At 32.9% G+C, this 13,730-nt stretch overlaps 1 protein-coding gene across 1 annotated transcript; it reads right to left on the bottom strand.

The window, feature by feature from the left end:
- Nucleotides 1-4,367: 4,367 nt before the first annotated feature.
- Nucleotides 4,368-10,679, bottom strand: LOC134252603 (interferon-induced very large GTPase 1-like). Its single transcript, XM_062735100.1, has 5 exons — nt 9,069-10,679; nt 6,666-8,918; nt 5,932-6,470; nt 5,412-5,655; nt 4,368-4,862 (listed from the first exon to the last, which is right to left on the bottom strand). The coding sequence occupies exons 1-5, from the start codon at nt 10,677-10,679 to the stop codon at nt 4,368-4,370; spliced, it is 5,142 nt and encodes a 1,713-aa protein (XP_062591084.1).
- Nucleotides 10,680-13,730: the final 3,051 nt, after the last annotated feature.

Raw genomic sequence — 13,730 nt, 5'->3', positions numbered from 1 at the left:
AAACATAAGAGAAAAATCATGCGTGAAACGCTCCCCATACACGTCCGTAGACAGAGTTAGAATTTAACAATCGTGTTTATATTGGACTGGCATAAGTGATAAACAAGCATAGTTTGAAGATATTCTGTTAGAATCTACAAGAGAAGTATATCCTCTAACTGAATTTTGCTGGGGGATTGTGTGTAGTTCATCCATTTTTGTATAAATCGCGGTAAAGAGTGGAAAATACCTCCTCTTATGTTGGTAAGTTGAATTTCTCATGAAATTTTTTCTTACCGAGTAAAAATTAAACCTGCCCCCAGCACTTTTTATGTACCAGAGATCGCGCTGAATGAATTAATGTAACAAACTTTGCACAATATTTTTGTTTTGCACTTTTACCAAACCGATTTTTGTGCAACATTTAGGAATATCATAAATCGCCGTCACGTGATCAACACAGCCATGTGGCATCAAAAAAATGCTTTATTTTAATACCTGATTAAACTAATATCTCAAGTTGACTGTAATTTCAAACAAGGATTACAGGAACAAACAAGGATTAAATATTGAAATTAAAATCTACCACAAGATATAATGTATATTTTAAAGCATTTTAAGCCTTCAGACAGCCTTATAATAAGTGCGTTCTTCCAAATTTGTGAATTTTATTTCCCCAGGTTCAGGGGTTCTAATGGTAGGGCGGGGCTTTAACTCTTTACAACTTACTGAGCTGTTATGCAACATACGCTTCATGTCTACGTCATAGAAGTAGAAATTTACCATTTCCACGCAAGCACCTTTTAGCGTGGTACACATTTCTCTAAAGTTAAGCGTAAATTATATATTATATCTTTATACAAAAATAACTGTTCTTATTTTATGAGATTTTTGCAAGTATAAAATAGAAGGAAATTGGCATTGAATTAAGGATTAAATGAAGTGCGTGAAAATGCGTGATTGCGGGGAAACGGTATATACGTGATTTTGTGTTAGAAATAGGAAATGGTATATGCGTTAACATGCGTGACTGAGGGGAAAGGGGATATAGAGTAAAAAGTGCAAATGGATTATTTGTTTGAAAATTTTCTTCTCTGTTAATTCTAAGTCCCCAGGGTAAGGGGTTCTGGTGTTGGGGTGGGGCTCTTTTTCTTAAATAGTGAAAATACAATAAATCTTTGAATTTTTTCGTCTCTGCTTCTGGGTATTAAGCAGATGAACTACCTTTATAGCTATGATGTGCTAGGACCTTTCTTTCAGAATTGTGAATTTGAAGGCCCCTGGGTCAGCGGTACAATATGGTACAATATGGGAGAGGAAACTGGGCTCTCCTTGTATACTGAATATGAATTTATTGTTTGAAATCTGCTCCTTGGTATTAATCAAACATTTTTATAAGCAAGGGCACCTTTTCCAAAAAATTGCAACGTGTAGATCTAGGATCCGGGGTTCAGGTGTGGTAGGGACACCACTAATTATTGCTGAATATTTTTGATTAATTAAAATGCATTTTTGTTCCCCTACCCTACCCTAAATATGGATATTAAGTATTAAAACTAAGCAACTGCTAAGTGTATAGTTATGATGAGCAATGGTGCATTTTTCAAATTGTGAATGCCATAGCATTTGGTTTGAAACATAAATCAAATCCAATCATTGGAAAGTTGTTGCATGATGCTCAGGTGACCTATAAGTCCCATGGGCCTCTTGTATTTTAGAAAAATACAGGGCTTAATTTGTATTAAAACTACCTTGCTCTTCGTTTTTATGGCCCTTCCCACTTCTTTTTTTTAATTCAAGAGTTTGTGTTTTGTCTCAGTTATTCAACTACAGTATATTTACGGATTACTATTAGTAATAAAGAACTATATGCGGTATATTGCATATATTTGCCCCCTCAAAAGTCAAATTTTGAAAACTTCCAGAAAGGTGCTGAATTCAATAAATAAATCGAGAAATATCAATTAACAGAAAACATTATAGTGTCAAAGCAATGTATTCACAATTTTTGTTTTTATGACGTCACAAACTAGTCCGATTTTATATCCTTTTTCAGAAAGAGGACAAAATGGACAAAATTTCAACAATTTTAGCTTTAAAATTTATAGAGCGCAAGTTTGTTCAGCAAAAATATTGACCTATTTCATTGATATTATCATTTTACACATTATATCAAAATATTGATCCTGAACACACATGCGCTCAGTGACTTGTACTTAAAATATCGACGAAATATGTACATTTTTCTTTAGAATTCATAAAACACTTAAATTTACGTCATGTTTGTGACGTCATTACGTACATTTGACGTCATTACTTATGAAAATATTCAGTGCTTTGAAGTCAGCAATAACTCCCCTGTTAAAGAACTTAATTAAATATATATCCATCAAAGTTTGATTGGGGGGGGGGGGGGGCAAATATTGGATATTACCGAATAAAGTTCTTTAATGAATATATAAAGAATTAATGATCAACAATAAATTGTCAATTGTATATTTTAGGTATAGTGCAGATTTTTTTTCTGTTTTTTTTTTCGCTTCAATTTTTTATATATAGTACATACCTGATGACATCATCTTCATGAGTGATACCAAAATCAATAGCTGTGAAGGATTCTAGATTGTAGGCCTTTTAGTCAATGATTATGTTATTCTGAAAAAGAAAATTCCTTTTAATTTTATGTGTATTTTTCATTACAAATAAACAACATAAACATATTTACTTTGCAAAACACATCTTGAAAAAAGTTATATGTAATGTTATCACTCAGGCCTTACTGTATATAAATGTTTAGATCCCGGACATTCATCAAAATTGGGGGTATTACACGTAAGGTGGTATTCTCTGTCAACTAGTATCATATCCTTGCTTTTAAATGTTGTTCTTTTGATGGCCTCTTCTTACAAGTCTTATATACAGATATCTCAAACCCGTAATCATATGATTTGGTTTCAATTCATAAGAAATATTTATACATAAACAGATGCTAAAAATAAAATCCATATACATAATTTAAAAACTTTCGTAAGAAAATATGCACGTCAAAATAATAAACATACGTTGTTCAGAAACATATTAAATGCAATTTTCAAGCATAACCAACAAATTCTGCCTGATTTTCAACAAGTTAAGATCAACCAATAATGCATTTACAGTAAATTAAAGCTTGATAATTATTCCATCCTGGACCTCACCTTTGTTAGTTTCTATTCTTGGGAAAACCGAATGAAATCTGTTTTAATAAATACATGTATTGTCATTTACAAAAGACAAAAATGACAAAATATAATAACTAAAACTACATGCATGAATAACCTTCAACACTTATACAAAAATCCCTTGGTAGTAAAGAGACGTTATTGTGTATTAAAAATGAATATGCAGAAGCAAAAAAAAAATCAAATTACTCATGCATAAAGGTATGGCTTGTCATAATTTACATTCTCTGACATTTCTAGTGTAAACGCAAATTATGAATATTCTCTTTTCAGGCAATCCGGTGTCAATTCAGTATCAATAATTACTGAGCAAATGATTTGCAACAGTGTCTGCTTTTAATGCAACTGATTTTTTAGATGGTAAACTGTTAAGTACTGCAGCATGTTTTCTTCGAAAAAAAAGTCACAGTTTTGCATAAAGGTATTTTGGTTTCTTTTCGTCGACAAAACAGACTCCAAATAAATTTAATTTCTAGGCCTAATCAAGGATGAACGGGGATTTATTCCCAGTTGTATTTCATATGTGTATGTGATAGAACCCAGGGTAAATCCCCATGCATCCTCAATTAAACCTCGATAAACAATAGCTCATATCATAAAATGTAAATTAATCTAGCTAAAGGATGTGCAAAATATATATTATAAAAATGGTCATAAACAATTCTAAACCCTATACATAGAAAACCCAAACAATGTAAAAATATAATTTACCTTGTCAAAGAATCTACATTTATTTTAAAGTTTTGGAGGTAGAATAATTATACAAAATTCACGGAAATGAAACAGTAAGAGGTTGGAGATTGGTCGAATAAATTATTCCAATTGTTTTGAAAGAAATTTTATGTTTTAAACAATCGAAAATACCATAAGTATCTATATCCAAACGCTTTAATTTGGCATGTAACTTGATTTAACCATAACACATGGATCAAAATTTGATTTGTTTAAGCATGCAAACCGAGTTGATGCGCGAAGTATTTAATACAGAGTCTATTAATTCAAATTTAATTAATTCACAATAATTCCTGGCGTTGTACCCATTAAGATTAAATTCACAGTAACTAATGTTTTATTCAAATAAATCCATCCGTGTGAACATGGCATAAATATTTAATTTCCAATTTGACATATTAAACTTAAAGATTGGAGAGAATTCAGCATACAGTTTCAAACATAGCTTAAGCTTGAAATTGCATCTTTTCGTTTTATAATTTTCCACTCATCTGGCACACGAGGAAGAGTTAAATCGTATAACTTAGCAAGGCGTTTTCCATATATTTTAATGAACCAATACCAGTATTTCGATAGTTCCGGTGAGGGTTTTATATCCCATGTTGGGATTTGATTCTTGTAGTCTTTGTATGGATGATATATCTGCGAATCCTTGTTAGGACAGTTGCACCAGTCACCACATATGAGGGCCATATCAGTTTCAATGAGATAGTTGCAATTTTCTAATACAAGTTCTTCACTTCCTTCGCTATGAATTCCATTAACACCTTGTGGGCGGTGTTGTACACAAAAATGTTCATGCTTGTCAAACCTAGATGTAGTAGCACAGGGTTCCTTGCACCAGGGGCATGTTTCCGGACATCCCCACAATTTTTCCATGATAACTTTGTAAGGTGATTCATCCTTCCAAGATACCGATTCTATATCACTCTTTTTAAACATTTCATTAAGTTCCTCTTGAATGTCATCAAGATTTTTTTTTATTACGGACGACAAATCTTTGAAATTTTTAATACCCAAATTTTTTATGGAATGGAAGGGCTCTCTAGAAAAATTATAAGTATGTTGCTCTAAATCTAACAGAAAATTTTTTATCCATTCTGCAACATTCAGTGGGGATTTGGGTTCACTTGATGCTTTTTCTACAGATTTTTTTATTTCGGTTATCATCCTTCCCAAGGCTTCCATTGCAAAAACTGCGTAATATGTATTTCCATTTTCTACAAGCTTGCGGAAGTGAGTTTTTGTATAATCAGTTATCCATAACTTTGAATATGATTCACAACAGGTAATATATTGCATAAACTTTTCAAAATCTTTTTTTTCTGCAAGATCTGTGAGGATAGCCTTAATAAGGGGATATTTTGTATATTGGAATGTATAAGCTATTTTCTTTATAATATGCATATATAATTCCCTTTCAACTTTTTCCTGTAATAAAGGCTTCATTTCCAAACAGAAAACATTAGAAACAATTACTTCGTTTGCCTTTGCCGTGCAGATACCAACGAAGTAAGCTTCTGTTTCCTTGCGACTACTTTCAATTCTTGAACGTAAACTGCTTTTTGATTTAAAAGCTTTTATCATTTCCGAAAACCGGTACACAGAAAACCTTGCAACATGAAGAGCTACTGTTATTTCCAGGGGGATTGTCAATGTATATCCATGTTTTGAATCCCTGTAATGTGCCTGAAAGTTATCAGTGACAATCCTAAGAATTTGACTAAAAATTGTAGGATCATATTCGTTATCAGGCTCAAGATCTGTGACGTACATATCAACTTTGGTAAATACTAAATTGATGAATTGATGGGCTCTATTCCTGCACTTTTCTCTCCACACAAATTCTATAACTTTTTCCCATTTGGAATGAACTGAAATAAATTTGGGGTTAATATCGTCAATCGTCATTGAATTCCTTAATATATAAAATTCCCCCCATGTTTCAACGGACTGCGCCTTTAGACCTTCTTTTAATAGCCCTTCATGTTTACTATACCTGTCGTAGAGCAGATCTACAGTATCACTTTTCATTTTGTTTATATCATCTTCAACATCGCTCTCTGGATTCTTCTTAACTATATCATCTACCCACTTTTTCCAGGCTTCCTTAAACTTCATTCTTATTTCTTCCTCTGACGGAGTTTTCTGTTTCCCCTTTACCGTTTTTGCAAAATCTGTGGCCAATTTTTGAATTTCTTTCTGATTCTTTAGTATGCGATCGTTGCTTTCCATTAAGGCTTTGCATTTCTCTTTCTCAACTGAAAGTTTTTGTCTCACGTCAGTAATAATAGCACGAGACGTTGTGTCAAGTTCAGTGTCTTTTCTACCTTTCCAGTGGACCATATAATCGGATAAATCTGATTCTTTGAAAAAATGCTCTAGTTCTTCAGCTATTGCCTTAGTTTTTGTATCAATTAGTTTTGAAAACGTTATCAAAAGTGTAGATTCTTTGTTTTCAAGGTCTTCGACATTTTCGCATTGCCTGATTTTTGGACGAAGATTATCATGTAACCATTTTAATTTCAGTTCATCGAGCTGAAAAGTTAATTCTTGAAATTTATTTTCCAGTAAGCTGTATGCTTTTACTTCAAGTACATTTCGGAAGCTGAAGACGAAATTCTCATACAAAATGCCGTTCCAGAGGCTCTGCAAATGATCTCTAGTGCTTTGAAAGGAAAGGTAACTGTGGTTTTTATCACTTGTCAGATCTGTAAGAATGCAATTAGCTACTTCAGTAACACTTGTGCTGTACTGCGAACTAGCTGGTGCCATTGGTGGAGTGCCATGCCATAAATCAGGAATATATTTGACATGTTTGATTGGGTTAAAGCTGATAACATCTTGAAATGACTTGATATTTCCTACATGTTCCTCAATTGCTACCTCTTTCGTCATTTTATCCAAATTGTTAACAATTTTCTGATTTCCTTGAATCGTCATCTTGTCTGCATCCTGGGCTGAAACATTTTGATGAACAAATACACAAGACTGTTTTAAATTTATCTTTTCATTTGCTTGTTTCAATCTAATCAGAGCATGAACAACTATCTGGAGAACATCCTCCATATCTGCGATTGTTTCTCCTTTAATATTTATAATGGCAACGTCTCCCATACCAATAACTAGAGTTGCAAGTTCATTATCATGATTCACCTTTTCTCCAGCCAGCTCAGGTGCACGCAAACCTTCTGTATCAATAACCATTGCGTAATCAAACTTTAAGGAGGATTTTTTTTTATCTACAGGCACTAATTGAATAAAAATCCCCCTCGTGCATCTTCCTGCGCTAACAGCAAATTGAAGACCAAACATTGTATTTAGAAGAGTAGATTTTCCAGAACTCTGGATACCTAAAACTGAGATAGCAAAGAGACGTTTATTTTCACCGATTATTTTTGAAACCTCATGAAATACAGCATCTATCCATTTCAGAGGAACATTAGCAGCATCGCCATCCATAACTTCTAATGGTTGTCCCCAACATAAAAGTGTTGCGGCAATTAAAGGTAATGAATATATAACCTCTCTTGTTTTCTCAGTAACTGTACAAGGCAAATCATCTTTACAGTAAATGAAAGCTTCAAAAAGCTGACCCATTTCTCTGAAAAAGTGTTCTAATCCAAATGAAGAGTGTGCCAATTTTTTTTCTTTAATAGATATAGTTTCCTTGAGTTGTGCCAGTTTTTTCTCATTTTCATCAGCATTTTCTCCTCCCTTTTGTGATCTTATAAACTCAAACTCATGAAAGGCTTTCCTCAATGAGTTCAAAACACAAGGCAAAATAGTTCTAGATCGACTGTCCATATACTGACGCAACCATGATAGGAAAAATAATGTTGTCTGCTTATCATTAATTAAAGTTAGTAAAATCTGTACGAAACGGGCCATTGTGTCTGATGTTTCTTCAAAAATGCAAATTTGTTTCATCCTCAATATTCGCATCCTTTCCAAGTGAGGTTCGTTAAAATTAATTTTCTCTTGTTTTCCTGATCGGCGTTCCTCCTTCTGCTCCTTACTCCATTCATGCCATAAAGTTTCTCCTTGAAGTGGTAGAATATCCCTTTTCTCTAGTTCTCTTTTCCATTGGTTTCCTTCTATTTTGGAAATAATTTCATCACAAAGCTGTTTTCCTGAAAGCGATTTTGATAACTCTTCATCACAACAGAAATCTGTTGGTAATCGTTCACTTATTTCTTCAAGAGACACCATGATTTTATGATGAAGTGTATCATAAATGTCATTGATTAAAAACTGTTTCACTTCAATTTCATTTAAATGTCGCCCTTCTGATGTTGTTGAAAGAATTGAGCACTTCTCATATGAAAGGTTTGTCTTTTCCTCGTACATCTGAATAAATTGTTCCGTTTCATTATCGTCATGAGGTAAACTTGTGATTATAATAACATAAGCTTCAGATGCATGGATTTGTGCTAAAACGGGAAGATATTTCTCGCTTTCGATGTCTTCGTAGTCTATAATAAGCACCAACGCATTAGCAAAATTAGTCAAAAAGTGAAGTTGTTCCGGAAAGGAAAATGCATCTCCTCGTAGATTTAATATTGTAAGGGGTTGCTCAATTTTTTTTTCTTTCTCGTTTGGATTCCGAGAGTCATCATTTTTTGTATTTGATTTTGGAATATACCAACTTGCTTCGATGGTTCCATTAGCAAAACTTCTTTTACAATGTCCAAGTAAGCAGTCTTTATGAAAGAAAGTACTGTGTTCATCGTTTTGACCTCTCAGAAATTGGTTTATCAATTTTGATTTTGAGCATTTTCTTTTATCACCAATTCTTATAAAAGCTAATGTTTGCATTTGCTTTGTCGCAACAGATTCAGATCCACTATCAATGAAAATTTCCCTTAAAGGCCATAACGAAAACCTGAAAAGTTCCTGTTCATAATCCCAGTACACCAAGGGCACAGCAACTTGACAAAGTTGCATCTTCTGTACAACTAGTCTTTTGAGAAATGGATCCAAACACTGGAATAATGCAAGAAAAACGTCTGTAGGATGATACTGTTCATTTGTTTGTCTTTTTGCTTTTCGGGATGATATGAGCTGCCGTTTGGGGTTTTCTTCTTATTTTTTAGGGTGTGATTGCTCAAGCTTTTGAAGCAAATCGTGCAAAACCTTTTCCCTAAAGTCAAAGTTTATGGCAATTATCTTTCCAAGCATAGCCCAAGGAAGTTCTGCAAACGATGATGGTTCTGTGAATTGATTTTCATGCATTTTTATTACGTCTTGGAGACTCATTTTCTCTGGATAGAATTCAGTCATATTCATTTTTGCTAAAATATTAAACAATGGTTTTTGCTCAACGGATGATGAATGCTCGAATACAAGATCCTCATAATAGAGGGGTCTATACACTTCACTTTTGTCTCCTTCAAAGTAAGTAAGAGAAATTCCTGATATCTGCATCATTCTTTTCAAAATTATCTCTAGTCCAGTATCGGTTTGACCACAAACAATATTTAATATACTTTCATCTAATTTCAGCCCCATTTTTATTATCGTTTGAATGATGTCTCTAAAACACGCAGCCTTTTCTCCTTTATTAATGAATTGGAAAATAATGCTCTGTAGAGTCCTGGCTTGATTAATAGAAGAAGAATCAGACGTATAAGCTCCCATTAACATAAGAGACTTCTTACACCTCACAGAATACTCTTGAATGACACTTTTTGTCAAAGTCTCTTTGATCTTCTTTGTTTTGATATCATAACCTAGCGTCAATGCATTGGAAAACATGGCTAGGTATTGTTGTGTATTTCCAGATGATAGTAACTTTTCCAATGCACAAGAAACAGCTTTTTGTAAAGTCGATGTCAAAAACTGAAAGAATGCTTCTTCTTCGCATATTTCTTGTGTCAATATATTTGTCACCACAGGGAGAAATATTTCTTCCATTGCACAACTTGTGCTTCTGATATCATGGAATGGACAAGGCAATACAACGAATTCACTCAACACATGTTTTCGCAGCCATGTCGAAATCTCCAGCACAAATTCTCGTCTACAATTGCCATATTTATTTGCTAAGTTCAAAAACCCATGCCAAAGCTGATGTTTTTCCTCAGAGCCTTGGAATTTCATATCCATCAGTTTTCTTAAGAAGGGTTGCAGATATTTTTCGCAGTCTATCATGGTCTTCTGGATAGGCATAAAGCCGAATTTTGACTCACCTTCATAAAGTTGCTGTAAAAGAACCAAAAAATCATCCATTTGTGGGAGTTTACTTTCATTGGCAAAGGCCTCTCTCTTCTTCAAAAAGCTATCTTTCCATTTTTCAATAAGATCGCAAAAATCTCGGTCTTCATTTTGATTAACAAGATTCGTCCAAACAGCAGCAACAAAGTTTGCTAATTTTTTAGGATTTTTGAAACTTTCACATTTATGCTCGATCAACGTCCAGACCCCAACATAATCTCCATTTTCGTGTTTTTCTTTATTTACGACAGTCCAGGATCTTTCACAGTGAGATAATGTGCTTTTCCAAAGAGGATAACTAACAACGGGGTAGGCCCCTCCATATTGATAACTTCTTGTTGATACAAGTTTGAATTCTTTGAATTCTTGATTGCTTTTCAAAACTGTACCGACATCTGGACATCCTAGTTTGCAAAGATGCCTAGTCATTAAAACCCGATCTATGAATTCTTTTCTTTTTTCTGTAGCCTGGCAATTATTTCTTTCAATGTATGCAATTTGTATCTCAAAAATTCCACCTAACTGAATCATGTTTAATTGGAAATGTGAGCCATATGATTCAAAAAAGTTTATACAAATTGTTTTCGCCTTTGACGAGTTTGATATCATGAGACTTTCAATCTTTTGAAGGATTCTTATTGCTTTTCCTGTTAAGGACAAATCGGCAACTTTTGGTTCCCACTGAGAAACAGGGACAACAAAAAAAGCAGCAGCTCTTTTGACATTCATTTCATCACTTTTTGTTTGATCAGGACTTTCGTCGAACCTTTCTAACGAAAATTTTCTGCTTTTTATTTTAGGAAGAATTTCATTTTCAACTTCTCTTTGTTTTTCCAGTGTATCAAAATCAAAAAATCGGGTGTGTGGTTTCTGATCACATTGTTTGATTTCAACTTCAGAAATAATGTCTACCAGTTGCTTCCGTTGTTCTGAAATATCTTTTTTTCTCCCAGACAATAATATACCACACAAAGCTGCACCAGACAAGCATTGTTTTAAAGCATCTCTGTTGGAAAGACATTTTGATCGCATATGTTTTAAGCAAACAGTGGCATCTTTTGTGAGATTCTGACAAATGTTTGCATGTATGTTGAAAGTTTCTTCCATAAATTCAAGGCCTTGTTGAAGTCCAAGCACTTCAAGTATTTGACGGGGAGTCGATTTTCTCCAGTCGGTTTCTTCATGTTGTTGGAGAATTGTCTGTAGCTTTTTCAAGCACTCTTCTAACACCTTCAATCAGAGAAAAATATCTCAAAACACTGAAGTTAAATACGAAGTAGACTTACAAGCTCATTTTAAAGGGATTTTATTTTACTTTAAGTGTCGTATGAATGTAAGATGTTAGATATTTGTCTTCATCTTCATTTACATTATGTATGCAGTGGCTTGGGTTGTAATTTCGAATTTAATCTTGAATTTTCATTATTAATATGTTATTAAACTGCATATACTTTATTTTGATATAGTTCGGTATGAAAGACTTTCCCAGATAAATCCTTCCAGATGTCCTCTGTCAAGCCTATTTATACATGTCGTTACCCATTTATTTACTTGTCATAAACTACCTCAACACCGAGGACTTTACATGGGATTATTAATTTTTTCTTACGATTAAGTGTACGATAAAACCAGAGACTTTAGAATGTAAAATCGGAAAACTCTAGTATTTATCATTCATTATAAAACTCATTTTATATTAAAATTTTAAGCTGCCTTTATAATGAATATTGAACTGAAGGTACTGAATTGAGGTGACGTCTTTTTTTCTCAAGTTTTTTTTTTTCCAAATACAAAAAGGATATATGCATCTATGAGAAACCCTTCTGAAACATGAATTGATATTTCTTTTAATTATGTATAATTAAAAAGGATGGACAATTAGATAAGAAACGTTCTTTGCATTCTTTACCACAAACTAATGTAATTTGAAATTATTAATACGTCTTCCAGACAGTCTTATAGAAATATATAACTTTTTTAAAGTACTCAGATCCTCAGGTTCATAAAATTAGCAATTAACTAATGGAAAATACTAATAAAACTATCACTGAATCTACAAAGTAATGTAGATTTATCCACAGTAAAGTTAATCATATTAAATAGGAAAAATTGTCACATCTCCAATATGAAATCGGAAAAAGCGAATAGGAATATCAGCTATTTTTCAATTTGCAAATTGATCCACAAATATATTTTAGGTTATCATATGTATCCAAGCTTTTAGAGAAATTGTGTGAATTTTATACTTATTTTGTATTCTATGTCTTATATTTCCTTCATGTACTGTATAATACATGGTGTAAAAGGTCTTTGCTATCATTGCAAGACATCATAAATAACTTCTAATTTCATATCATGCTAATAAGCATTTGGTATATTAGACTTGATTCAAGAAAATTCACTTCTCGAAAACTGTATTTATTTTTTTCCCTTTCATGGGATACAAATGTCAACTTTTTAAAAGACATATTCTTTTACTTCCATAAACCTTGAATTATAACAAGATGAATAGAATGAAAATTGTTGCATGAAAAGTTTTCATTTCCAAGCCTCATATTGATGTTTTTAAATAAAATATTGATATTTGGCGTTATCCTTTCTGGCTGAGGATCGGATATTCTTAAATCTAAAATATTATTTTTCTCTATACTGAAAAAAAGCAGAAGAATCACACGATAGTTCTAAAATGCATTTTATGCCTGAACGAATTTGCCGTCGGTACCCTGTATGAGAAAAGTCAACCTTCTTATTGTTTGGAAAGTTCATATCGAAAGCTTCTCTTGCCTAGACGAGAATTAAAGCTGTATTTTGACAAAATCTACAAGTTATCTTGATGAGAAAGTTGTTTTCACTTGACGCAATTTCAAATTCTGTCAAAAATTATGTGGATAACAAACAGATCCCACTATATAAGAGAGATTAAAATATGCATTCCTAAAACACTCAAACCAATTAGATTTTAGAAAGGGTGACATGAGTGATGCAAATGAATAGATTATTTTAAGATTTTATTCATTTTGTAGAATATGAGGATAAACAAAGTATAAAAGGCTCATAATATACCTTGATCAATAAAAAATCATTTGATAGATAAGAATAAAAGTAACTGTACATATACATGACTAAGTTTATTTTGGTAATTAATAATGTAGATGGATAAAAATGTTGTTCGGAATTGCTTAAATATCAAGGTTTGAAACAAGGGTGCCGTATGGAATTATTTGTAAAGCAAATACAGTCAATGTCGTGTGCCAAACGCGTCAAACAAATACACATTCCTAACAATATTCAGCATATTGAATGCAGAATTTATTACATTATGTTGATGATAAACAGATGATTAAAAAGAATGATAAATCTATAAAGGAATTCTTTAAAGGTATGAAAAGCATCAGGTGCTTAAATGAATTTTGCAAAAAAGGGTTTTAAACAATACGAAATCAAAGAGAAAGTGACCCAAAAGATGAATTTCAAAAGACTTGATCTAACTTCCCGGAAAAGTGACACTTAAAAACCCGAGATAATAAGCACTGCCCTCAGATTAACCTGGTCTGTATTCCCCTGTCAATTAAATTCAGTGGT

This window comes from Saccostrea cucullata, unplaced genomic scaffold (assembly GCF_032062105.1).
Source record: "Saccostrea cucullata isolate Sc308-1 unplaced genomic scaffold, CSIRO_AGI_Scuc_v1 ctg355, whole genome shotgun sequence".
NCBI classification, from domain to species: Eukaryota; Metazoa; Mollusca; class Bivalvia; order Ostreida; family Ostreidae; genus Saccostrea; species Saccostrea cuccullata.
This window is presented reverse-complemented; position numbering and strand designations above follow the sequence as displayed.

Bases quoted from the DNA above. Each gene is read 5' to 3' on its own strand.
- LOC134252603 (XM_062735100.1), bottom strand. From the start codon at position 10,679: ATGATTCAGTTAGGTGGAATTTTTGAGATACAAATTGCATACATTGAA. The intron at 6,471-6,665 runs GTAGCTAATTGC...TTAACTTTTCAG, and splicing joins ACAGCACAAGTGTTACTGAA to CTCGATGAACTGAAATTAAA. The intron at 4,863-5,411 runs GTAATTGTTTCT...ATGTTTAAAAAG, and splicing joins GCACGGCAAAGGCAAACGAA to AGTGATATAGAATCGGTATC.